The 26,998-nt window shown below is 42.6% G+C and overlaps 1 protein-coding gene across 1 annotated transcript; it reads right to left on the bottom strand.

Annotated features, from left to right (window-relative positions):
- Positions 1-17,585: 17,585 nt before the first annotated feature.
- On the bottom strand, positions 17,586-20,475 carry LOC134859471 (protein FAM200A-like). The gene is made up of 2 exons (XM_063875980.1): positions 18,156-20,475; positions 17,586-18,017 (listed from the first exon to the last, which is right to left on the bottom strand). Exon 1 carries the CDS (start codon positions 20,238-20,240, stop codon positions 18,159-18,161), a length of 2,082 nt encoding a protein of 693 aa, XP_063732050.1. The 5' UTR covers positions 20,241-20,475; the 3' UTR covers positions 17,586-18,017; positions 18,156-18,158.
- Between the last annotated feature and the right edge of the window lie 6,523 nt (positions 20,476-26,998).

The following is a 26,998-nucleotide window of genomic DNA, read 5'->3' as shown; positions in this document are numbered from 1 at the left end:
TAAACACAATACAACATGTCTTGAATCGTCTCTTCTCACAGTCACTGTGTTAGGTGTCAATACTGCAACACAGATGCAAACGAACAAGACCTTTTTCTGATTAGCATTACATTCTCCAGTTGTCTTCAGGCTGTATGCAGAGAGGTAAACGACTCCCTGCTCAATCATTTCTGTTTAAATATAGATCCAACAACCAAGAAACAACATGTGAACACCGAAGCGTTACAGGTGTTGCTACTGTAGGTTAACCAGCTCCTGAAACATCCATCGCTGTATTTACTTTTTGACAAGGAGTGGAATAATTATGTTTTACCAAAATGTCAAACCCTCACAAATATATAATATCATTTCCAAAAGCAAATGGGAAAACAGTCAAATTGTTGGCAACTTTTAAGGACTCTTTAAAGTAGAGACACTACATACTGATATACACCTGAACATCAGCAGGAGAGGACTCTTTAAAGTAGAGACACTACATACTGATATACACCTGAACATCAGCAGGAGAGGACTCTTTAAAGTAGAGACTCTACATACTGATATACACCTGAACATCAGCAGGAGAGGACTCTTTAAAGTAGAGACTCTACATACTGATCTACACCTGAACATCAGCAGGAGAGGACTCTTTAAAGTAGAGACGCTACATACTGATATACACCTGAACATCAGCAAGAGAGGACTCTTTAAAGTAGAGACACTACATACTGATATACACCTGAACATCAGCAAGAGAGGACTCTTTAAAGTAGAGACACTACATACTGATATACACCTGAACATCAGCAGGAGAGGACTCTTTAAAGTAGAGACGCTACATACTGATATACACCTGAACATCAGCAGGAGAGGACTCTTTAAAGTAGAGACGCTACATACTGATATACACCTGAACATCAGCAGGATGGTGTGTGTGTTCATGGTAACTCTAACCCTTTGTCTCATTGATGTGATTTTCACAGAGGAAGACCACACTGTGATTCACCAACAACATTTGCTCATAATACTTTTGATTCTGCGTTCCACTATAAGAAAAGTACAGAATATCCTCAGCCTTCTCCTTTCAGAGGGGTCGGGACTTTCCATACAAACTCGTTCAGCTTCAGATTAGAGACTATACATATGTTGACACTTTATATATTCCCATTTATTGAAAGTGAGGTTCTGTTCGCCCCGTAATGTGTTTTTCCGTCTGTATTTTGTGTCTTCTGCTCTGGTAAATGCACTGGATATGAAAATGTATTTTCTCTGCTGAATGTAATCATCCTCTCACCCCTCCGAAGGTAAACAGAGTAGACCCGCATCACTTCTCTGAATGTTTCTCCTTCAATTCTCGCCGGTTCTGAGCTTAAGAGGGCCACAACAAAAAATACAGAGTGCTGATGAAAAAGACTCCCGTGAATACGAAGGGAGCTTTTAGAGAAAGCAGATGTTTGTGTGTGTCATTGAGATTCACAGGAGTCTGGAGGTGTGGATCAGGGTCACATACTCAGCTCTGTCACCTTTTTCCCTTACGAAAGAATATGTAATGCCGACGGGAGACCTTCTGGTTCGTCCGTGCAGAGTGAGCAGAGGTGGAAGTGATAATGAGATGCCGTGAGATCCGTGAACTCCTGACCTTTAGCCGGCTGAAGACGATCAATGAAAAGAATACGGAGAAAGTGAAATGTTCACATGGTATGGACTCGAAGCCAGGGAGCCTGATGGTTTATGGATTATGGAAACACACACCTTCATATTCAGGGGTCACGTTATGCTTTCTCAGGACGTTAGGTGGCTGGAATACAAAGCGTTCACTTCTTTAAGGTCGGGACGGGACGCGAGGGCGCAATGGTTAAACAGGATACAAATGTAACTGTAATCCCTTACTTTATTTCTAAAAGTGTGGGACTACTAGCAGGGTTAAATGTTGGTCAAACCTAAAAAGAGCATGTAGTGTTTGTTGTGTGTCTCTCTCCTCGGTCAGCTGTTCTGTAGGCTATTACTTTCAGTGTGAATCTATACGCCGACGGCCTGAACCTGCTTTATGAGGTCTTCATTTATTTGTATATGTGGCCCTAATCATGCTCTTTAAAGATTCTGACTTTGCTTCCAAAATATTTTTTCAAACTCGACATTTTTCTTCTCAAATATCGACTTTTTCAAAACGTTTGATTCTTTCTCAAAATGTTTTTTCAGAAGGTTTTTTCTTCAAAATTCTGACTTATTTTCCAATTCGACTATATTTTAAATTTACACCTTTTTTTAATTCTTATTTTTCTCCCAAAAGTCTCTCTGTTTTTACTCTTATATTTTGATACTCAGATTAGGTTACTGATTACATCTGTTCACAGGTAGCAGGAAATTGTAGGAATACATTTTTTAAGGAATCCTCCAAACCCTGGATATAGCAACATCCCGTCAAAGATACACAACCAACGCCAAGGGTTATACATGGACTGAGAGACAGTTTTACTGTGATGAAGACGAGCATAACTGCATCCCTCACCACCACAGGTACTGTATACTCTAAGCAAGCCACCTGTCAACCAGGTAGATCTTCCATGTCAGTGTGCTAGACCTGCTTTATGAGATCTTCACTTGTTTTACATGTGGCCCTCATCCTGTTTTTATTTTCATTTCCTTAAATTCTGACTTTTTTTCCTTAAATTCTGACTTTTTTTCCTCAAATTCTGACTTTTGCTCAATTCTGACTTGCATTGAACGACAACTATTAGCTGCTATAAGACACATTTTCACTTTGAAGAAGACTTGCATAATGTAAAACTGCAGCCCTCACCACCACAGGTACTGCATGATCTATACAAGCCGCCTGTCAAACAGGTTGATCTTCGGTGTCAGCGTGTCAGACCATCAGCCCTCAGCTCCTTCACTCTCGTTTTGAAAAGTTGACCCAACTTGTCATTTCATTCCCCCGCAGTCATGCAGCACATTAATATCCCCACTCTGCATTTGCCCGGGGATGATTACAAAGCTTACCTCTCAATCACGGGACGCTAATGACGGCGGCCAGGCACTATCCGATGATTGATAGGTGGCATTTAGCCGTGATGGAGCCCAATATATACTCCGTCCTCTCACCGGAGGCCCGCGGGGAGGAGAGCGAGCCACAACCTTTCAATAATCGAAAGCCTCTCGCCCGGCGAAAAGCCTGATCCTTTTGTTCTAATTAACCCGTGAAATGAGTTCAGCGGCTCCCTCTCTACCCGCGGCGTAAACGCTCTAATAGTCTGTGAACGGCCGAGCGAGGAGAAGAATGCCAAGAGGTGGAAGGTCCGTCGGCCGATTTCCAACAGATGCTCTGCGTCTCTGATAGCATTAGCATCAAGAGAGAGGACGATCAGCCACAGTTTGATCTGAGGGGTTTTAACTCTCAGTCGACACTTCTTATGCGTGGTGGCACAGGAAGCAAGTCGCCGCTGAATAAAACCGACTCCAGGAAACTTCCCGAGCCCTTCACAAACACCCAGAGGTGACAGGTAATTAAACTCCCGTACCTGTGAGGAGATTTTTAATGAACTTTACCTTTTTTTAGGGACACTCTCAGATCATATTCTGCTTCTAATTACAGTGAGTTCATGTTCCTGTAATTACCACGACCCAGAGTAAAGTGGAAAACTGTATTTTTAGCCCTCTTCTTTTTAACTCTACACTTAGTTTCTCATTGTTTGGGAACCAATAGACACCAATCATAGAAAACCAATCATTCTCTTCCCTTCAATATATATGTTATACACTTTCTTCAGACCTCGTAAAACCACATTATGTAGAACACTGTTACAGATAAATATCGATTGTTTTTCACCATGTTTTCAGCTGCTCCAACGCCAACAAGAAGTAAGGGGGAATTTGTTTTGAAGCAGGCTTTCCAAAACATAGATTACGTTCAAATTCTCTGTGATGAAATTATGAGAAAACTTAAGTCATTATTTTTGGTGCCGAAAAGGAAAGTATGTTTTCTTTTTGTCAATGTACTAAACATGTTAAAAACATAGTCATTATAATAATAAAAGAAGCAGAATAACAAAAGACTTCACAAGGTCTAAAAATAAATACTCAAGGAGTTTCCTTCATGTTCAAAAGGGGCAAGAAGGAGAAGCTTGAAAGGGCATTTGACTTGTTGTTTGTACAAAACACACAAACAATATTGAATATGCAGTTTCCTCTCAGCATGTGTTGTTCTCTCTGTTTGGATAGTTGTGTGTAGTCCACGGGGTCTTGTAGTTTCAGTGTTTGTAGTTTGATAAATATCTATTTGTTGTTTCTCTGTAAGAAGTAGTTTATGTATAATTCGTAGGGTCGATGTTAGAGCTCAACTCAAAGCTGAAACCCTAACCCTAAAAGCGACCTACAGAGTTCATGCCCTTTGATTTAAGCAGGATTGATTAAGGGTCTCTTTAACAATGGTATAGCTGCAACTCATCCGGACCGCTGCTGCCAGGGTCCTCCCTAAAACTCAAAGAGTAGAAAATATGAACCCAGTTCTCAGATTGTGCACTGGCTCCCAGTAGCCTATCTCAAGGAATCAAGTTTGACATTTCACTGTTAAGCGCAACATGGTTTGGGTCCAAAAAACCTCCAGTCACCCAGAGATCATCTGGGGCGGGTTAACCCAGTGGCGCGGGAACCTCTTTTTGACCAGGGGTGCTGAATAAGAAAAAAATAAGGAATGTCCAACGATTTCTCCACCTATAAATGTTTTGAATTTTGACTGCTAAATACGTAATTTTAGCGCGGTGTACGGTTGAGGGTGAGACGTTTTAGAAATGTCCTTTGCAGCCACAAATTTCAATATTCTACACTCAGATAACATATGCAGGCATATGTCATCAACCATAGGCCTAGGCACATTAACTTTTTTTTTTACGATAGTTTTACGATAGGATTCTTTATAATTTAACTGATGTTTATTAGCCTACTTTGGTCAAAGTCAGACAGTTAGTTAGCTGACTAGCACAACTTAGATCTAACGTTACCTGGAGTAGAATCTGATGTCTGCGTCGGAGCCAGCAAACCACTGCGCCAATATCTCGCTGGACCTTTATTTTACTGTGCACGTAACTCCCGTATTTCCTTTCTCAGATCCTCTACTTCTTTGGACAGGTCTTCCGTAGCTGATGCATACATGTCCAGTGCAGACGGTTCAGGGACTTAATACAAAAAGTTAATGTGTAGCCTAGTGTCATGCAGACGCATTGTTGTTTAAAAAGTAGCCTAACGTTACAGTAAAAATACAGAGTCGGAAGTACGTCACAAAGCTTAATGCAAGTAGCGAATTACCAATTGTGCCCAATAGATGGCACTCTAATACAAAAAACGGCTTGTCATTCATGCTCATCAGCTAGCCTAATGTGTATCATTCATGTCTACTAAGACCATGATAAATACAATTGTCTTGATCTTCATCGTTTTGACAGCTCACCAGTCTCTTGTCTGCACTGTCAGTTACCTTTATGACCTTTACATTCTAAACATTTTAAATTAAAACAGTCTCTTAATCTTGTGTCTCTCAATATTGTGTTGTAAATAAGTATAATAGCCCATTAGGCCTACTCCCTCATGGACACTGCATTTCTATTGCATTGCATATTATATTACATGTAAATAACAGTATATGAAGGAAATGTTGGGGAAATGATGATTCAATTAAACAAATAGTTGTTTCAAGTTTGCTACAAATACTTTTATTAAGAGTTAATAACTAGCTCTTGAATGGTATATAGCCAGCCAATGGTATGTAACCATATTTATAACAACACACCCCAGCTGATCTGAGATGAGAGCCAACTGAGTGAAACATTAACAAGTAGTAGCTATTCAGTACAACATTTTGGTGTAGGCAGCAGTAAAATTCATTGAACACTAAAAAAACAATAACAATACAATTTGACATCATAACTAAGTGGCAGCACATAGGTATGCATCAAAATCATTTGCAATAGAGGTATGCTATATAGAGTGATGAGAGCCAACTGAGTAAAAAATTAACAAGTAGCTATTCAGTACATTTGGTGTAGGCAGCAGTAAAATCCATTGAACACTAAAATATTTACAATTTGACATTTTAACTAAGTGGCAGCACAAAGGTATGCATCAAAATCATTTGCAATAGAGGTATGCTATATAGAGGTATTCATAGTGCAAAAAGCATATATAAACACACAATAAAGACATCAATGACAAAACTATACATTGCATATCAAACTGATTGGTGGGAGACAACTTGGTGGGACTCAGCTTACTTTTAATTGATGATACCAAAGGTGGCCTTGCGTTCTGCTGTGTTTTGAACAAAGGCTTTCATCAAAGGTTGAATGTCCAACATATCTAAAGTTTCCTGATGGACGTGCAACAAAGCCAGGTGTGTGAGCCTTTTTTGAGTCATCGTACTCCTCAACCATGTTTTTAGCCGCCTGAGTGTGGAGAACGACCTTTCAGAAGAGGCAACAGACACAGGCAGCGAGAGACAAAGTTCCATGAACTTTTCCACTTCATTCATCAATTCTCTAGTTTGAGGATGCAGTTTGCCCAAAAACTCTGCGATGTCTGTAGATGTTCGGAGCCCTTTGTCTTTGGTAAGACTACCCAACAGTGTGAGCTGCATGTGCAAGCGAGACTGGTCTATCTGGGTAGGGAGATGGGGGGCAATGTCATCCAGACCTGAATAAAGTCCACTGGCAGCATCAGTGATAGTTTTCTCTCTCTTGGCTGCTGTTTTCATCCCAGGCTGGTCAAAGCGACGGTCTAGCTCTGATGTTACAATATCCACAGCCTCAAAGAACTCCCGCTGCCACTGTTGGTGTCCTGTGCGTGGTGCGATGTCTTCCGCTACCTGTGTGTTTCTCAGACGAGCTGGAGTTTTGCTGGTTCTGGGTGGATGGGGCATTTTCAAGTTATACTGTGCTGCACACATTTCCACTTTTCTGATCAGGTCTTTCACACATGTATCTTCTCTCAGTGCACACATTTGTTTTTTAAGTACACTGACACACTCCAAGGCACCCCCAACATTCGCCTTCTTGTGCTGGAGTACTTTGGCCACTTCTTCACATGGCTCAAAAAGGGCCTCACAGCTGACAAGGCCAAAGTAGGTCTTCCCCTTCGTTGCTTGTATGTAAAGACCAGCCAACTTAGCACGTGATTCACCTCTCATCGATTTGTCTTGCTGCAGCACTTTAATTGTCTCTAAAACCACACCATATGAACAACACACGCGTTTGATAGCCTTTGTGCGTACAGCCCACCTTGTTGGGCACAGTGACAGCAGGTTGCAGACAACGTCATCACCTCCAAAACATGACTGAAAGATTGCCTTGCGCTTTGCTGATTCTCCTATTATCACAGAAAGATTCTGAACAAATGTGAGTGTGTCAGCGACTAGTTGTACCTCCCTTGCAGCCTCTTGCAATATTAAATCCAATGCATGGTTGGCACAGTGAACGTATAGTGCACCAGGACATTGTTCTTTAAGTTTTGCCTGGACACCCGCAAAGCGGCCAGACATATTGCTGGCGCCGTCAAAGCAAAAGCCTTGAAGACGATCCATGGGCAAGTTAAGACGAATAAAAAAGTCTCGGATGCATGAGAAGAGTGTGTCTGCAGTGGAATCCGGCGCATTATAGAATCCAAGAAAAACATTATTAACAGAAAGATCTTTCCCCACGTACTGTAAGCTGCATGAAAACTGTTCATTGGAACTTACGTCGGTGGTTCCATCGGCCGTAAGTCCAAAGAAAGCGCTTCCTCTAGCATCTGACACAATGTGTCTCTGCACAGCGTGTGCCAGAATTTCCAAAATCTCGTTCTGGATTGTGTCAGACATCCAGTTGTCTCTGCGCCGCATCCAATCACGTACTTTGGGATTGTCGTACGTTCTCTCCAACATCATCTGCCAGAGCACGCCATCCCGATGGTTATGCCCCCTCAATGGAATTCCTTCACGAGCAAGTAGCCTAATAGATCTAAACAGCAGCTCCAGTACAGTACTCGCTACTTTCTGTTCATTTGCTGCATGTTCGGATATCATTGCGGATATCGGCTTTTGGTTCAGAGATGCCAGCATTCTCACCGACTCCAGGTGAAGGTCAGAGACGTCATGAATGGCAAATTTGGTTGTAGCTTTGCGCCAGTTCGTGAATCCTCCACTGATGAATGAACTCTTTCCCTCTGAATGGCGGAACCCCTTCTCTTTGGCTTTGCAGCACACAAAGCACAGCACATAATCCTTATCGGTAACATAGTGTAGCCATTGCCACTTTGAAATCCAGCTTGGCTGGAAAGACCTTTCAAAGGTTTCTGTCCCGAACCTCCTTCCAGGATAACTGAAGTCACTTAGCTGACATGGCTTTTCGAATCTTTCTACGTTGCTGGTGCTAGATGCTAAGACTGTGCTGCTACCGTTAGCGGAGTTGCTTGCTACCGTTATTGACTCTGGCTCTTCATCTGCTGCTGCCCCAACAGAGTTTGCGATGGACGAGGAAACATCAACATCAACATCAGGTGAGAGCTTGCTAATTTTAGCGCGTTTGAAAAAATCGTGTATTCTTATTTGCGACATACTTACTTCCAGCTAACTAGCCTGCTTGCTTTCACTCAGTAAGTCATGTCATGAGAGGTCACTCACGACCGTCACGTTCACCTCTACAAGTCAATTTTATTTTTAGCAGCCTATATTCGAACCTATCCATATCCCTTTTTTGCTATTTGCCTCATCATTTGATATACGAAAATATAAAGCGAATTAGTAATTTATTTTATTTTTTTAATTAAAAAAAAAAAAAATCCAGCGCCTGCCAACAGGGGGTGCTGAGGGGTGCTGAGGGTGAAACAGGGGGTGCTGCAGCACCCTCAGCACCCCCCTTCCCGCGCCACTGGGTTAACCCATCGCTCCCAGGGTCAAAACCAAACCCTGAGCTCTTATAAATCAAGGCTAAAAACCTTTCTGTTCACCGCTGCTTTTCCACAGGTCTTTTAACTATATTTACTTTTCTCTTCTCTTATAATTAAATATATTACCACCTCTCCAGTGATGCTGGGACTGTGTGTCTGCAGGATGGGAAAGTAAAGAACTGCTAACATCACAACCCCTCTATAGGCCGGCGGTATAGCTGTCGGATGGTTTGATGTGTTGTGGGTAAAATAGATTAACGCTGGGCTAATAAAACTCTCACTGGGACTCATTAGCAGAAGGGAACATAGTCCGACTCTAATGCTGTTGTGTTATCTGGCTGCATAAAGTTGTGTCACCTACTGTAAGATGTTTCTTCGCTGCAGAGCCTTGAGAACCCTTCAATGACTCTTCATGAAGAGATTCTGCTCTTATACTACAACGTGAACATGCCCACAGATGGAAGCAGCAGCAGAACAAGAGCTTACTAAACCACAAAGCCCCTCTCATGCTTGATAGTTTTGATTTTTGTTCCCGTTCACCGCCAAACCCCACAGAGCTTGTATCTATTTCTGCAGACGGGAAGCAGCGGAGGACTCGTGGAGAAAAGAGAAAAGGGGAGTGAGGTGGAAAAACAAAACAAATTCTCCAACATGAAGCCTGAGGCGGAGAGGCTCTGCAGGCGGACCGCTTCTCCTTCATCTTCCCGGCGAACTGAAGGGAGGATTTTCAAACGCCGTCAGAAGCAGAGGGCATCCCCGCTAACAGGAAGAGGGCCGGCAGCGATGCTGTCAGTCATCGTGCGATCCGAAGCCGCTCGTCTGTCCGCGCGTACGGCTTTATATTTATACCCCGCTACTGTAGGAAGGCCTGTGGTCCCCTGGCAGCTCTGCAATATATGCCAGTGTGAATAGGAAATGAGACAACTTACTGTAGGTGTTGAAAACAGCATCTAAACAAAGCATCTCCTGCCTGCTGCATCTCTCCAGCGTGAGGGAGAATGAGCCTCTAAATAACCTAATACCTTTACATTTGCATTTGTGATTCACTGTCTTCTGATCCGTGCCCTCCTGATTAATGTTTCTGTTTGTCTAAGATCATGCACGAGACCAATTAGGACAGGTAAAGAGAATTAAATAATCGGCATTAAATCAAACAGATGAGGCTATAGTGGGATTTCTTACATGGCTTAATTGCATACTTGGTTCTGATTGGTCAATTCGGACATGCTGGGGTCATTAGGTGTTGCTAACAGACCGTTGCTAAGGAGAGCAGACTGTTGCTACGGAGAACAGACCGCTGATTGATAGATATATACTTAATTGATCCCAATTTGGGAAATTATTTTGTTGCAGAACCAGTAGTGTGCTCAGACATTCAAATACAGATACCTCAAAAGTAGAATAGAGAATTACCAATTAAAAAGGAAAATGAAAAATATGATATTAAATATAAACAATATAAAATATTCTGGATAATTTAAGTGCTCTAAATAAATAGTGGAAAGGAAAAGCAAAAATAATATGAATAAAGTAGTAAAAAGAGACTTTGGAAGCATGAAGGCTTAACTGTGCGCCGCAAAGAGAAGCTGGAAATGACACTGAACACGTCGTTAATACAGAGATGTTTGAAACACTCCTCTCAGTGCCTATGCACTCTACTCTTTGGTTACCATGGACACCTGAAGATAACTCCCTCTCTGAACTCCACACCCTTTAATATGGTTCTGTATGAGAGAGATGGCCGACCTTCAGGCCCATCCGCCCTAATGCTGGGACGTTTCATTTCTTATCCGCACAGAAAGACATCTGTATGACTTAGAGAGGCCCTGTTATCCTTTTTGGGATTGGGGCCTTTCCTTTCCTGTAGTGTGTTCTATAGGTTTGAGTGCATGTAAATGGCCTACAGAGGCTAAAATCCCCATGTTTGGACTCCTCTTTCTTACTATGGAAGATTCGCGCTTCTGTTGGCTAACGTCCCCTTTAAACAAAAATAACACACACACTAACATATGATATGACATTGAAAAACACACACACACACACGCACACACACACACACACACACACACACACACACACACACACACACACACACACACACACACACACACACGTATAAGCGGGTGTTTTCTAATCACTAATACCCAGGGCCTTCTCGTTAACATGCAGCTCTGCAGCAGGTTTGTTTTGAGTCCAGATGCGTCCGCGTCCACCGATTTCTGGCATCAATGTGCTCCTGTTGGCAGCTCCACCAGCCAAACAGAAATATAGATTTCACCCTAAACACACACACACACACACACACACACACACACACACACACACACACACACACACACACACACACACACACACACACACACACACACACACTCTCTAACATTTACACTTGCATGCACATTACCTTTGGCTGTTATTATCACAGCACACCCACTCACTGGTTCAGTGTATTGGCTGAGTGGCCAGGGGCCTGAAGTATTGAGTCCTATTACAGCGGCCCGAGACGAGCGGGATAGCATCAATGTAAACTTGGTAAACATCGGGGGGGCCGCCGGCTGTTTCTGCCTCTCTCAGGCAGGAAAATGAGCACAGACTTCAAAATGTCATTTGTGGTTGCTGGGCAGATTAGATGGACTTGTATACATTTGGTGGGAGAGAATAACTCCAATAGAAGCTTCCGGCTGTTTGGCTGCAGTTAATAATACACGTTGCATTTCTGTCTGGATTGTTGAATGGATAAAAGTCAACAAGCTCTTTTCTAACCTTTACATGCCCCTGCATAGGAGTTATATTCCCATGTCAGAGCTCATACAAACCTTTGCTTTTAATCAACTTCACATTGAAACTCTATACTCCTCTGTTCTTTCAGCCACATCTTTCTTCAAACGTCACCAACCTTTGAACTCGCATCCAAACCTTCATCTTTATCCAAATTCCTATTTTTTTCCAAATATTCACCCAAATTCAAGCTTGCTGTATAAATCAACAATTAAAGATATGGTCTTTGCCACCAATTTATAGATGTGTTTAGCTGAGGTCTGTATCTTCAACTATTCTTTTACTTATTTGCTTGCTTTTTAAAACATCCTTCCCCCATCTCCTCATCTAATCTTTTACTCTCTGCAAAATAGATTTTCATAAATCTATCTTCAAATGTCGAAAACATCAGAGCTAGTCAAAACCTAACCAAACCTTTACCAATAACGCTCTTTCATCAAACTATTTAGAGCCACAGGAGGACAGCATCATGGGCACAGAAAGAGACAGTGGGACTCATGGTGAAGACATGATGAAGACTCAGGCGTGTGATGAAGACTCAGGCTCATGATGAAGACTCAGGCTCATGATGAAGACTCAGGCTCATGGTGAAGACTCAGGCTCATGATGAAGACTCAGGCTCATGATGAAGACTCAGGCTCATGGTGAAGACTCAGGCTCATGATGAAGACTCAGGCTCATGGTGAAGACATGATGAAGACTCAGGCTCATGGTGAAGACTCAGGCTCATGATGAAGACTCAGGCTCATGATGAAGACTCAGGCTCATGATGAAGACTCAGGATCATGATGAAGACTCAGGCTCATGATGAAGACTCAGGCTCATGGTGAAGACACGATGAAGCTCTCCGTGAAATCCTCAAACAGCCATCAAAGGAAACGTTAGAAAAGTAAAGTAAAGCACATCAAATTACAGTTCAGATATTCCATCTTGACTCCAGGCTAGCGCCGTTAGCTCGTCCATAAGCTTGTCCGTTAGCTCGTCCATTAGCTCGTCCATTAGCTTGTCCGTTAGCTCGTCCGTTAGCTCGTCCGCTAGCTCGTCCGCTAGCTCGTCCGTTAGCTCGTTCGTTAGCTCGTTCATTAGCTCGTCCGTTAGCTCGTCCGTTAGCTCGTCTCTTAGCCAGTGATCTTGTTGCCCATGATGAGAAGGGGAAGACACGGCTTGTATCTCATTATGATTAGACTCTCATTGCCTCTAAACGTTATCCAAACCTTCAAACTTTAACTATTTTCTGACTCAAACCTTTGCTTCCATACAAACTTCCAACTCCATTCAAATGTCTGCATTTCTACCTCCTAACTGTGCAGCAGTGACTGTCATTTATCACAGAGTGAAACACAGCAGTAATAGACCTGCACCTGGAGGCTACAACATCTATTCCTCCTCTCTTTAAACTCCCTCCCGGTGGTTTTCCACATTGACACATCTTTGAAATGTCCCCCATTGACTGACAACAGCTCGGCATCAGCTGACGGTCACCAGGGATCTGCCAGGGTTGTTTAGCAACATTAAGCAAACCTTGTTAGCAGGGTTCCTGGTGAAAAAACAACAACCAAAACTGCTCAATTAAACCTAGGAGGAGCAGGGAAGCTGGAGAGAAATAATAATTGAAGTAAGGAAGGTGCAAAGTGAGGCAGAGAGAAATAATGAGAGGAGGATAATCCCAGGTAGAGTCGGTGAAATAAGAAAGGGAAATTAAGGTAGGGAGGAGGGGGAAGGTAAAGGACTCGCAGTTTGCATCAGGCAGCTGCAGGCCTGAATGACAAAGTCCCCATTAAACCAAGATGGAGACTCCCGCCCGCAGCGAAGCGCTGGACTCGCTCAGGTGGATCCATTACAGAGACATAATTAGAGGCAGAACACAGCCGTTTCCACGGCCGGGTCACTGCTGCGGTTACAGGAAAGCTGCTGAAAAGCTTTACAGGAAAATGACTCATTTCTGACTGAGGCTGCAGGATGGGTTAGGCTGAACAATCTGTTGCTTTATCCAAATGTTTCATTGAGTTTGTTGTTCTTTGCCTATTGACGGATGAACAGACCAATGGTGCAAAGGCCCAGTCATTTAGACAATATAATTCACATCATTCCCTAAAGTCGGGGTTAGTTAATCTGAAATTCTGCTCAAATTTGGTGAACTTTGACATGCAGATTTGCACAGTTGACCAATAGCAAACACTCTTGACCCTGCTGAACATTAACGGTAATGAGACTGGTGTTTGTGTACACACTTTCAGATCAATAATAACCCAAATTACAATGTAATTTTAAACCTAACCAAGTAGTTTTGCTCCTCAAACCTTTAAATGTTGTGTTTTTGTGTTCAAAATGTTCCATTTTATTGAGTTTAACTACGTTTTTTCAATTTTACCTCTTGGTGAAGCCCATTTATTTTGCTTATAACATTCAAATGGTAAACATGGGAAGCTATCATGGCTAGTACGAGCCTTATCCTGCACCACATATACCAAAGATTCTGATTCTGATCCATCATGGTATTTTGCTGACCCTTTTATATGACGTCATAACCGCAGACATGCCTTACGTTGCGTAATCTATATTTCTTTAACCCTTCTTGTACTGGAGTTTGAAAGCTACTGTGACTTTAGGGGCGACACACGACCAAAGAACTGTTCCAGGTATTCTGCAGTTAGCACAATTTGAGGCAAAAGGCAAATTCTGCACAAGGTGAAAACACTTAAACTAAAAACCAATCTGACATGACACAATGGAAGAACACGGGAGAACACTGCATGAGAATGTCAGAAATAATTGGACTTTCTGGTGATTTCACACTATCCGTCCGAGACGGTATCGCAGGTTGCAAATATAATCAGCACACATTGAGTCACTTTGGGGGGGTCAAATCAAGACTAGAATATGCTTACCAGCACCTGCAGAGCTGTCTATAGGTGATGCATCTGATCTGTTTAACCTATAATGTGGGATTTTTAGCTAAATTAATTGTTGTTACATGTTTGTTTTGTAATTGTCTCCTGGTTTCAAACTTGGAAAGATAAGTTTATTTAACTGAAATGTGTTGTGATAAACTGTCAAAAAGTGAATCACAGGGAAACAAGACGACGATAACGACTGCCAGCGATAGCAAAATAAACTGGGGACTTGGATTCAATCAAACATTGGTTGTTAATGGATGTGGAAATAGCGTAAAGTATAAACAGAAAAACACAATGAGACAAAGGAATACATTAAATAATATAAAGTATTATCTCTCCCTCCGAGCCTCCTTCCCCCGCTCTTTATCTCCTACAATATGCATTAAGAATCTCCCCATCTATCTGTCTCTGTCAGCCACTTTCATTTTCTTACATCTCCTCTACCATCTTTCATTATTTCTCGTTGTCTCTCTCAGCCTCTCGGCCTTAATTGAAGTAGTAGCGGCAGCAGGGCGAGCGAGAGGCGGTTCCTGATTAGGAGGTTAAACCAATGGTGCGGCCCGGTGGCAGATCCATCAGCTAATAAAAACATGGAGGCGATAATATCTGCACCACGAGCTCGCCCTCGCTCCCTTATTTGATTTTCAATTCAAAGGTGTCTTATTGGTGGAAAGATCTAAAGCCTCTCATCAAAGAGAGAAACATCTTTTAGTTCACTCGTCCCGTATCAGATCCAACGACAAATCAAGTGGCAAAAGATAAGAGGCAATTATTATACATGGGACTACAAACTTGGTGGCCTCCTTTAGGGATGCATGTTTTGGTATATCTTCCTCAGAGTCCTAATGCTCACGAGTTAGAGTTAGCCTTTTATTTTCCAAGACATGACAATAGAGTGGTGCAGGAATGAGTCCTAACACCTGAAGCACTTTACAACTTCCGGTTCAATCGGCTCAACCTGTTTTGAACTAGTTTTGTTTTAGAAGCCTGAAATAAGATCTGTGGTTAAAACAAGCTGAATACATTTTTGTTTTACAACATAAAATATGTCAGTAAATACCTCACTGGTAGATTTAAAAATGGCAGTTGCTAACCAGTGTATAAAAGAGACGACTAAACGTCATCACGCCCAACATTAGCCTCCTTTAGCTTAGCGGCGGTGACCTGAAGTCATGTGACCGTGCTGTAGTTCCTTTATAGCCCAACATTAGCCTCCTTTAGCTTAGCGGTGGTGATGTGAAGTCATGTGACCGTGCTGTAGTTCCTTTATAGCCCAACATTAGCCTCCTTTAGCTTAGCGGTGGTGACGTGAAGTCATGTGACCGTGCTGTAGTTCCTTTGTAGCCCAACATTAGCCTCCTTAAGCTTAGCGGTGGTGACGTGAAGTCATGTGACCGTGCTGTAGTTCCTTTATAGCCCAACATTAGCCTCCTTTAGCTTAGCGGTGGTGACGTGGAGTCATGTGACCGTGCTGTAGTTCCTTTATAGCCCAACATTAGCCGCCTATAGCTTAGCGGTGGTGACGTGAAGTCATGTGACCGTGCTGTAGTTCCTTTATAGCCCAACATTAGCCTCCTTTAGCTTAGCGGTGGTGACGTGAAGTCATGTGACCGTGCTGTATTTCTTTATAGCCCAACATTAGCCTCCTTTAGCTTAGCGGTGGTGACGTGAAGTCATGTGACCGTGCTGTAGTTCCTTTATAGCCCAACATTAGCCTCCTTTAGCGTAGCGGTGGTGACGTGAAGTCATGTGACCGTGCTGTAGTTCCTTTATAGCCCAACATTAGCCGCCTTTAGCTTAGCGGTGGTGACCTGAAGTCATGTGACCGTGCTGTAGTTCCTTTATAGCCCAACATTAGCGACCTGTAGCTTAGCAGTGGTGACGTGAAGTCATGTGACCGTGCTGTAGTTCCTTTATAGCCCAACATTAGCCGCCTTTAGCTTAGCCAATGGTCTCTAATGATCTTGTGTCTGAGCCAGAAGAGTAAATGTTGATATATCCGCACAAAGACATGAAAAACCATCACGTGTGAATGTAATGTTTGCCTGTCACCATAACGTTTGCTTTTTTAGCGAATATCCACTTATTTTGAGACCACATTTCTGGACCAACTGTTCTCTCCATCTTCTGGCGTCCCCAACTGGGCACTTTATTCAGGATACAAGTTTGTCCAAATTCATTTCTGGAGTCTGGTCACTGGTGGGAATCTTCCTCCTCTACACAGGAAGAGACTGATCCAAACTGAAGGCTTGAATCCAAATATTTTTCCTAAAACAGCCGCACAGTCCAACTGTTTTCTCTTACCAACAACAAACAAGTTGCACTTTGTAAAATAAACGAGAGAATCTGGTCACCTGGAGGGCCTGCAGCTGCTGGGTGAGATATTGCTGCAGTTGGGTTTTCCACCATGATTTAATATGTTTGTTGTTTCGTTCGGGTTTTCAAAGGGTTGCTTTTGTTTCATCAGTTACTACAAAGCTTCTGTTGCTCTCCCTCTGGTGACACTGTTGTATTACAGTAATGGGGTTTCTGACAACATGCATACGGGTTTACACACAAACACACACTTATTACTGCAGCAATCTCGGGGTTCCTCCCCAGGTGCTGCAGCGCTGTTCATAAAGCCATAAAGCTATATGAGGTGTGGGATTAAACCTGAGTGTGTGTGCGATGGAAAACTTTGGATTGTTTCTAAAATGAAAGTTTATGTGAAAACACACCAAAGCCTTTGGAAAGTTGCACTCTAAACTGAATCCTTACCTGCTCCGGGCCATGACCTCTGCTGAGTCTGGGAGGGGGTCTGTCTGGCATGGATCAGGAACCTGAGGCCGACTGACAGTGCAGAGGAAGCTCTTCCTGCTGCTGTTTGAGGGGGGTTTAAAGCAGCAGGTGAACTGGAATACTAAGAGATTGTCTTCAGTCTCACCGTCTTTGATTTTACGAGCCTTTGGATCACAGAAACACTCCACAACAAACCTTATTTCTACTGCACATAACCACCAAATCTGTACCTTCCTTTACAGCAGGGGTTTTCAACTGGTTTTGTCCCAGGGACCACCATTCGGACTAGAAAGCAATCCGCGGCCCACTGATGTGCCTGCGCGTGCGCGTGTGTATTTGGTGTTACATGCATAGCTCAATGCATGAAACATGAAAGAGAGGCCACGCAGATTTTATAATAATAAAAGTAGATTTATTAAATTAAATTAAATTAAAGATTATTTTAAAGAAAGAATAAAGAATAATAAAGTGTTGTGCAATTCAGTATTGGGAAAAGTAACTAAAAATGTCATGCAAAGTCAGTCTAGGTGTGTGACAAAACAACAACGGAGAACAAAAATCCAACAACACCGGAGAACCAAAATCCAACAAATGAAGACCAAGGCAGCCTCAACTGCTGGCTGGTCAGGGCTTTTATAACCCAGCCAGGACAGACCTGTCACCAATCACCTGCTGTAGAGACAGAGAGATTGAGAAAAGCAGAGAGAGATTGAGAAAAGCAGGGAGAGAGAACAGGCTTACCATTAACACAGGGCGGGGCCTAAACCCGCCAGGGTCGTAACAGTGAAAACATGGGAGAATTAGGCCTACCTGTCAGTGTGATATCTGGGCGTGGTGAAGTCCACACAGCCTGTCTATTCGTGGCGAAATGGTAGACAGAGACAGTCTCATGTCATTCTCTGGATCAAGCCTAGCCCTGTACTTATTCTTTAAGTACGCCAGTGTAGAAAAACCACTCTCACACAGGTATGTGGTTGGAAAGGGCAAAAGACACCTCATTGCTTTTGCAGCAAGCTGTGGAAATTCTGTCTGGCAACTTATCCAGAATTTAACAAGGGGCTGTGTGTCGTACATATGCCTCCTGACAGAGTCTGTGGACATCTCAATCAGCTTATCCTCTTCCACAGCCGTCAGACTTGACCCTACTGATGCATCGTCACTGAATGGGAGCAGGATCCACTTGCTGTCACGGCGCCACTCTTCCGAATCAGTGAAGTACTTTGCGAATTGACGCACAAGCTTCCTCAAATGCTCACATATAGTGTCGTTGATGTCAGTGCTGTCAGGGTATTCCTCAACTGAAGGAAACATCGCCAAGTTATTGCTCTCCACTCGTTCGATCCACTTTGACATTTTTTTCACAAATGCGTCGAGCTTCTCGTAGAGCTGCATGACGTTTGCATCTCTCCCTTGCATGGAGCTGTTCAACTTGTTCAGCTCTGCAAAAACATCTGTGAGGTACGCCAGCTTAGTTAACCAGTAACTATCGTTGAAATTGGAAGCCAGATCAGAATGCTTCTCGCACAAGAACTCGTAGATAGCTCCGCGTAGTTCAAACACACGGGCGAGCACAGCGCCGCGAGACAGCCAACGCACCTCTGAATGATAAAGGAGAGAGCTGTGTTCACTTCCCAAGTCATGGCATAGGGATGAAAACAGGCGTGTATTCAATGCGTTTCGTTTTATGAAGTTGACCGTCTTGACAACGACATCAAACACACCACTGAGCTCAACACTGAGATCTTTGGAGGCGAGAGCCTCTCTATGAATCAGGCAGTGTGTCCAAATTACCCCCGGAGCCACCCTCCTTACATGCGCAAACAGTCCAGTCTTGCTGCCACTCATGGCTCGGGCCCCATCGCTGCATAATGCAACGCACCTCTGCCACGAGATATTGTGCTCCGTGAAAAAATCGTCCAGTGCTTTAAATATTTCTACACCGGTAGTTCGCCCGGGCAGTGGTTTGCAAAAAAGAAATTCCTCGCACATAGTGCCACTGTCCTCGTATCGCACAAATGTTAACAGTTGCGCATCATTAGTAACATCTGTCGTCTCGTCGATTTGAAGGGAAAACAGAACTGTCTGAAGTTTTGCCATCAGCTGGTCTTTGACATCATTTGCCATTTCCCCAATTCGTCTTCCGATTGTGTTGTCTGACAACGGAATAGTTTTTAATTTGTTGGCACATTCTTCGCTTACCATAGCTCTGCACATATCTATGGCTGCTGGCAATATAAGCTGCTCTGCAATGGTATGGGGCTTCTTACTTTTTGCAACCCTGAGAGCGACCAGATACGATGCTTTCAGTGCGTTTTCATTTATTTTTGCACTCTTCCTCATGGTAGCCTGCTGTCCTTTGAAATCACGCAACATCTGTTGCATGTACTCAACGGGTTTGGCCTTCAAGTGGACGTGATGCGTCTCCATATGCCGCATAAGTTTCGACGGCTTCATAGCTTCATTACAGAGAATTGTTGAACATACGAAACACAGTGGTACCTCCTCTCCTGCTCTGTCTGTCGTCACTGTGAATCCATATTTAACATATTCCTCATTGTATTTTCTTTTTCGTCTTTTTTGCGAAGTTGACGCTTCGGAAGCCTGTCCTTGCCCTATCGTGGCGGCCTGTCCCTCTGTCGTGGCAGCCTGACCCTCTGTCATGGCAGCCTGTCCCTCTGGCACTTTCCTCACTACAAAACGATCCATTGGTGCTAGATATATAGCTAGACTAGTACATATGTAACAAATGTTTGCTGTACTACAACCTATCTTAAAATACTCTCGTCGGCTATGCTTATAAATGTGTGTCAACTTTGCTCGCAAGACTGTACGTAATGAATAATAAGTGAGGTTAGCGACGCAACTCATTACCATTAGCGAATCACAGGCTACCATAGACTGGATAGGCGCAAGGCTACATTCTGTCAGCTTGAATTTCCTTTATATTATTTTAAACATATTTTTCACGATATGTAACGGTATTCTGGAAATGTGTTGAAATATCAAAGCGAATTTATATTAAAAAAAACAATGGTGAACTGATCAACATAGGCTCTTGTCACGGACCACATGCAATGCCGCCGCGGACCACCAGGGGTCCGCGGACCACCGGTTGAAAACCCCTGCTTTACAGCATTTACACCTGGCATAATTAGGGGCCTTTTGATTCTACTCAATATGTAAATGGTGTATGTATATGTGTAAATGTGGCATATCCAGATGTGTCAAGAACACTTGAGTGGTGAGCAACACACATAAGAGGTGCTTGGGCCTTTAAAGATGATTTGTTTCAGATTGTCCTTTCCTGTAGCGAGTTCTATAGCTTTGTGTGCATGTAAATGGTCTATAAAGGCTAAAATCCCTTTGTTCCCTCGCATTTCTCTCCCACACACAACTGAAAAAACAGATGATGTCCTCTTTAAAGTGTCAGTCCTTGAAATTTCTGTCATTTTTGATTGGTGCAACATCAGGTCATAGATTACTAAACGAAATCAGGAAATAATTGGCCATCTTTTGGTGGGAAACCGGGATCTGATTGACTTACAATGTTTTAATGATGGAGCTTTATTCCAGGACGCTTATTTGCCGACTGCATTTCAAACCATTTCCAACAAACAAGTTGGTCGTTATTGTCGGCTTCTCCCATTAGTTCTTAAGAAACCGAGGTAATTAGAGCTTTTTAGGCAGAAGAAAATAAAGGGTTATCTATCTCTCGGTGCACGAGGAAGAAGAAAAGTGTCACAAAGCACGGTGGGAACAGACTGTTGAGAATTGACAGAAACACAGACTACTAAAACAACATACTTCTCCAATCAACATGACAAACGATGGCAATTGCTTCCCCAGAAAGTCCATCAACAGGATGGATATGTCTGCCTGAGTAACGGAATGAAAGTTTAAATGACAAATCTGTTTTGGTGAAGACCCAAAATGAGAAAAATAACCTCCAAAATTACAACATCAGGGAGGAGAAACCACAGCCTTAAAAAAAAGGCATTAAGGAGAAACTGTTGTTCCAAATAAGCCGAGAGATGAAGAAAGACAGTGAGAGGGAAAGCAGCGCTGAGCGGAGGATCAGGGAGGGAGAGAGAAAGAACCTGGAAGATAAACCTCCATCAGCTGCAGCAGCTTAGACTCTAATAAATGTTTGGTGGGGAGTAAATTGCCTGCTGGCCGCTGGTGTTTGACCACAGTCTGCTCTGTCACTGAGCTTTACCGCCTCTGAACTCACATCTGAAAAGAAAAACCCATCTGGGCCTCTCACACACACTGCCGAGGCCCGGAGAGCAAATCAACATTTATCTGAACTGTGGACGCAGGAATATGGGATAAAAACATTAATTCTACAAGCTGGACATTGTGTTGCCGTCTTTATTTTGTTGCACTCACCATCCTTTTATCCCTCGAAGGTTAACACACTCTCTTCCCATTCCTGTGACTTCAGACGGGAGCTGTTTTTAAGTTTATCTGCAGCTTCTGTGGTTTGTGCTCCACCATCAAAAAGAACCAGCCGACACAAAGACGGCTCCCCGTGTCGAGTGAAAGGAGTCTTTCAAACAGAGGTAAGTCGGAGTGCTTCTTCCTCCCAGGCTGAATGTGTGTTATCAGTGAAATCACCTGGTGCAGGACTTGGCAACAGCAGAGAAAAACTGCAGATTTTTGGTTCCATTTGGCGCACAAAGGCCCAGCAAGTCGTATAGGAACAGAAAAAAAATTAGGAGAAAGGAAAATATAGCAACACTGGAAGGAAGAACTAATGTTTGCAACTTGTATTTAGGGAACTTTTTGCTGAAAAGGATGAAGATGAACAACCCAAAGTCTCAAAAGATCTGGGGCCAAGAGACAATTAGCCTAGCGTAGCATAAAGACATATAAGAGCATGCTAAGCTCTTTCTAAAGTTCATAATTTCACCTGGCAACACCTTTAAACCTTCATTAACCAGTTACTTTAATCAGTAGTTTCATCCATGTAGAAGCAGACTTGCAGAAAATGTTAGGTTGGGTTAGCTGGCCGGCTCTGTTGGGATTGGTCAACCGCTTACAGATGTCCCGGCCCTTGGCCTGTCAATTACAATGTGTTGGAGTGTTAGCCAATAGAAGTGGTTTAACTTACAGAAGTAAACAAAGGAGTCCAATGGAGGCTTTTCAGGCTTTCAGGGGATTGGAGAGAAAGTCCTTCTGGAGGGAACTTGGGGATTTTATTCATTGTAGACCATTTGTATGCACTAAAACCTAGAGAACACACCACAGGGAAGAACAATGAATAGGGCCCCTTTAACCCTCACTACTAAATGGTCTAAACATTGGTAAAAGACAAACTAAACAAACACACATTATAGGGAGAATAGGAGTTAGGTAAACTATAGAAGTCCACAGTCATTTAGCATTTTTAATCACTGACAACTTTGCTTAAGAAGTGTTGCTTTTTAAAAACATAAACAGATGAAGACATTTACATAGTGTTGAATTTGAATGGCGATAAGAATAAGTAGTTTTAGTCTAAAGGATGGATTGAAGGCAGCCTCTCTCCCTCCAGCTGAAGGTAATGTTGCGCGCTGATTCCTCCGCAGCTGTTCTCACAAACACCGAGCTCACGGCAGATCTGTGGAGCGTGGTCGGCGTTAGCATCCACGCTTTTCCAGGCAGCGATCCGTTTACATCTGTCGCTGTGTGTGTGTGTGTGTGTGTGTGTGTGTGTGTGTGTGTGTGTGTGTGTGTGTGTGTGTGTGTGTGTGTGTGTGTGTGTGTGTGTGTTTGGCTGTGTGTTTGTTTGCTTGTCTGTGCTGTCTCTCAGCCACCTGTCACACGCCGTGATTTTACCTGGCGCTGAAACTCGCTGCTGGCTAACACCAGTCCCTGCCTCGTCCTTCTCCTAGCCGGGGAAGGTCAACATACTTTTTAGTGGTTGGTACTGTGTTGGTATTCTAAGCCTAGGAGTCGATTTAAAAGAAACGAAGTGAAGCTCCTCTTCTAAGTTTTAAAAGGAGTATTTAATAAAAGGATGCAGCGGTAGGTTTTACAAAAGTTTCACAGCTGTGGCTCAATAGGCCGGTACACGCGTCCACAGGCCGCTGACTGAGTGGAGCTCAGCAGTAGTTACTTGTCTGGCGGTCCGGAACAAAAGAGATCTCGATCTCACAATACAAACATGCTTTATAGAACCACCCCTTTCCCGCCATCAAATAAACAACTTCAAAATAAGACGTGCTCCGGTCTCGTGCTCTCATTGGTTGGTAGCGGGGGGCTGGATCCTGTTGGCCGCTTGTCACATGGGGTTCTCCGGATTCTTCTATAGGCTGACGTCGTCGGGGGCGGGTCTTCTTATGACGTCACCGTCGCCATCTTGTTAGTGATGTCCTGAAGCTCTGACCTACGATATTCTATTATGCAATCCTTCTGAGGTTTATCAGGTATTAAACAATAGTATCATTGCAGCATCAATGAGTGAGGGGTAGAGGCGGTGTGTTTAGTATGTAACTCCACGCGTCCTTCTCCCTCTACTCATATATACAATACAATATTAGCTTTATGCTAACTGAGGCTAAAAACAACATCCGGTAATACTACCGGAATTGGACAAATATGGTCCGTCCAGAAACAGTGAATTATCTTTTAATGTTCCGCTCCAATATATTGATTATTTCTAACAGTACCAAACTAAGAAGTTTGCCTAAAAGCAGGAGCTGCACCTTAAATATCTCTTTCAACCTTTAATTTATTTTTAATTAACTTGTATTTTATTTGTAATTGTTATTTATTTATATCGTTGTGTTTTATTTCGTTGATTCTTGTTTTATTCAGACCTGTATTTACTGATTTCTGTTGGTTTTAAGTGTTTTTGTTCATCGACGCCCCCCAAACAATCAAGGCCACTTTGGTTTGTCCCGCGCACGTGCTGTCGCCATGGTAACAGCTGTAAACAGTCCAAGTCCCGTGTGCAGATCTCAGCGTGGAGCTGATGGCAACAACCTGCTTATTAAACACCTAAAAATATCATCTATTTGCAGAATTCGGTGCACAGTTATTGTTTTAATAAAAGCAAAATAAATAATTAATATTTTGTTGACGGTGTTAAAGCACAATGACACAAGAAAGACAGATAAAATACAAGACAAAAATACAATAAAATCATTAAAATTAAAATAAACAAATCTTAATAAATACAATAAAATCATTGAAATAAACATAAACAAATCTTAATAAATACAATAAAATCATTGAGATAAACATAAACAAATCTAAATAAATAAATACAGTAAAATCATTGAAATAAACATAAATAAATCTTAATAAATAAATACAATAAAATAATAATAGTAACAATTACATTTAAAAATAAATAATTACTAAGGCAGAAAAAATTGTATAAAAATAAAACAGATAATTAAATCAAAGGTAAAACTGCTGCAGAGGCACCAGATAATGAATCTAACCCATGGGAGTGATCCAAGTCTACAAAATAATAGCCTTCTGTGAATTTATTTCCATGATCCAATACCACAAAACAAAAGTACATTTAACCATTTTCCTGTATCTTGCTTTTTGCCCCTCCAAAGGCCTCCTCTTGCAGTTCCCAGTGCTAAAAAAACATATGCCTAATGGTGCTTGTATCCCACCACCACCTCTTCAGTATACGATTACACCAGGTACCCTAAGAAGCCTTCAAGATAAAGCATAAATAATGACCATACTCTTAAATATGCCATAATGGCTCTTACTATTACCTATATTATTATAACCAGTGTTAATGCAGATGACACACTGCACCTTTTGCCAGGAATACTACTTCCTGTTTGTCTTTAATATAATGTTAGAGGAGTTCTGCATGCATCATCCTGCTGTGTGTCTGATTATTGATCAGCGCTCTGTAGAGGAGGCTCGGTACCTGTGAAGCAGTCCATTGTAACCTGAAGCTGTGGATAAAACACTCCACCTGGATTTCAGTCTTTTTGAAAGTTGGAGGTTTTATCTGCAGGCTGCTGCTGCCCTCCAGTGTTTCCTGCAGACGCTGCATCTCTGACAGACACACTGAGGGACTCTGATCATAAAGACATCAATTCAACCTCATTTTTAGGAGACTTTTCCTTCAGGTTAGCACAGTTCAGAGTGCTCACAGGTAACCGGAAAAGCTAATCATAAGACAAAGTGTAGAGCATGAAAGCAACACAAAAGACCAACATATTCCACTATTCAATATCAAATTCAAGATGATTTAAAGCTCTCAAAACACTACATGCTCTTCTCTGCAGCTGGGGAGGTTGTAAACTGCAGCACATGTCACATAAAGAGGAATATTTATAATAAACTATATATTTGTATCGGGTCTCGTTCGTTCACCACTTGGCAGAAACTTTACCGAAACCATCAATGACTTCTTCCTGAGCTGACAGAGGAACAGCAGAGGGTAAGAGGATGAGTGCGTGGAGTCGGAGGAAGAGTGTGTGTGGAGTCAAAACAGCAAAACACAGCTCCAAGAAGCAGCCTACGGCAAGCCTGAGGGTCCAATCCCACTGACAGTCTAACACTGGAGGAGTTCTACTTGAGTTCTACAAAATACTCCGGTACATGCATCCAAATGTTTAAAGGGGTTTCTATGTTTGTGTCTGATGCTACGCTGATGGAAGTAAAAAGAGAATCCAAGTATTCACGTTTGAGGTCGTTGAGGAGTCTTCATTATTGTGGACAAATGACTTCTGCATGGGTCAAAGTTGAGCCTTTGTGGAGGAAATGAAGATGTTGTATGCTGGTATCAGCCTGAACACAGACAGTAGAAAGACGTGTCATTTAGATTCACTCAAGGCTTTCAATACTAACATAAATGACTCTTTTCATACAAAATAAATAGTTATAATCTGCATTTCAGAAGGACTTTTAGTTATCAGAGTTTCCCGTTTACTGTGAGGTTTCTTGAGATGTGTTCCTTGAACGATGCAAGGTAAAGGATCGAGGGTGTTGCATGAGTGTGTCAAACAACTCAAGGCTCAAAAACCTCTAGGGGATTTCTTTGGTGGGACAATATTTCAAAGAACTCAATAAAACCAGACAGACTTTAACATTGGTCAAGGCCATGAGACAGGTAAGTATACTCAGTGAATCTAAACACTATGGAGCAGGGAGGAAGAATTCCCAAACGAAAAAACCACAGACGAGTGTAAATGAATCTCAAGCAAAGACCAGTCCTCTCTCTCTCTCTGTCTTTAACACACAGTTTGTTTCCTCTGCATTAAATGATATTCCAGCTCTTTCATCACGGAGCTGACGGCAGCAAAATGAAACACCTGTGGTTCAGGAAACCCTTCCTCCATACATACTGTGTTTGCTTCTGCAGCAGGTGAGCCTCCTCGTGGGACCTCCACACCTCCACCTCCACCTCCACAAAATCCCTTTATCCCACGCAGGTATTACTGGGGGCTTTACAAATAAAATCCTGGTGTTGTTTTAATGGAATTTTTATTGGATTCCTCACCCATGCAGTAAGTCACAGGTGGCACGTTTAATAGCAAACTGCACATTAGCAGCTTGCAGATCCATTCCCGCCTGGAGGATGCTGATCCATCTGCAGGGTGGTGGTGGGAGGTTGGGGGGGGGGTTGTTTTGCTCTTTTAGTTCCCCAACACATCTGAGCCATACCAGTTTGTCTTATAAATTAATAT

The sequence above is a fragment of the Eleginops maclovinus genome, chromosome 23 (genome assembly GCF_036324505.1).
Source record: "Eleginops maclovinus isolate JMC-PN-2008 ecotype Puerto Natales chromosome 23, JC_Emac_rtc_rv5, whole genome shotgun sequence".
Taxonomy (NCBI): Eukaryota; Metazoa; Chordata; class Actinopteri; order Perciformes; family Eleginopidae; genus Eleginops; species Eleginops maclovinus.
Note: the sequence above shows the minus strand (reverse complement) of the source record. Positions and strands in the feature narration are given on the sequence as shown.

Bases quoted from the DNA above. Each gene is read 5' to 3' on its own strand.
- LOC134859471 (XM_063875980.1), bottom strand. From the start codon at position 20,240: ATGGTAGCCTGTGATTCGCTAATGGTAATGAGTTGCGTCGCTAACCTC.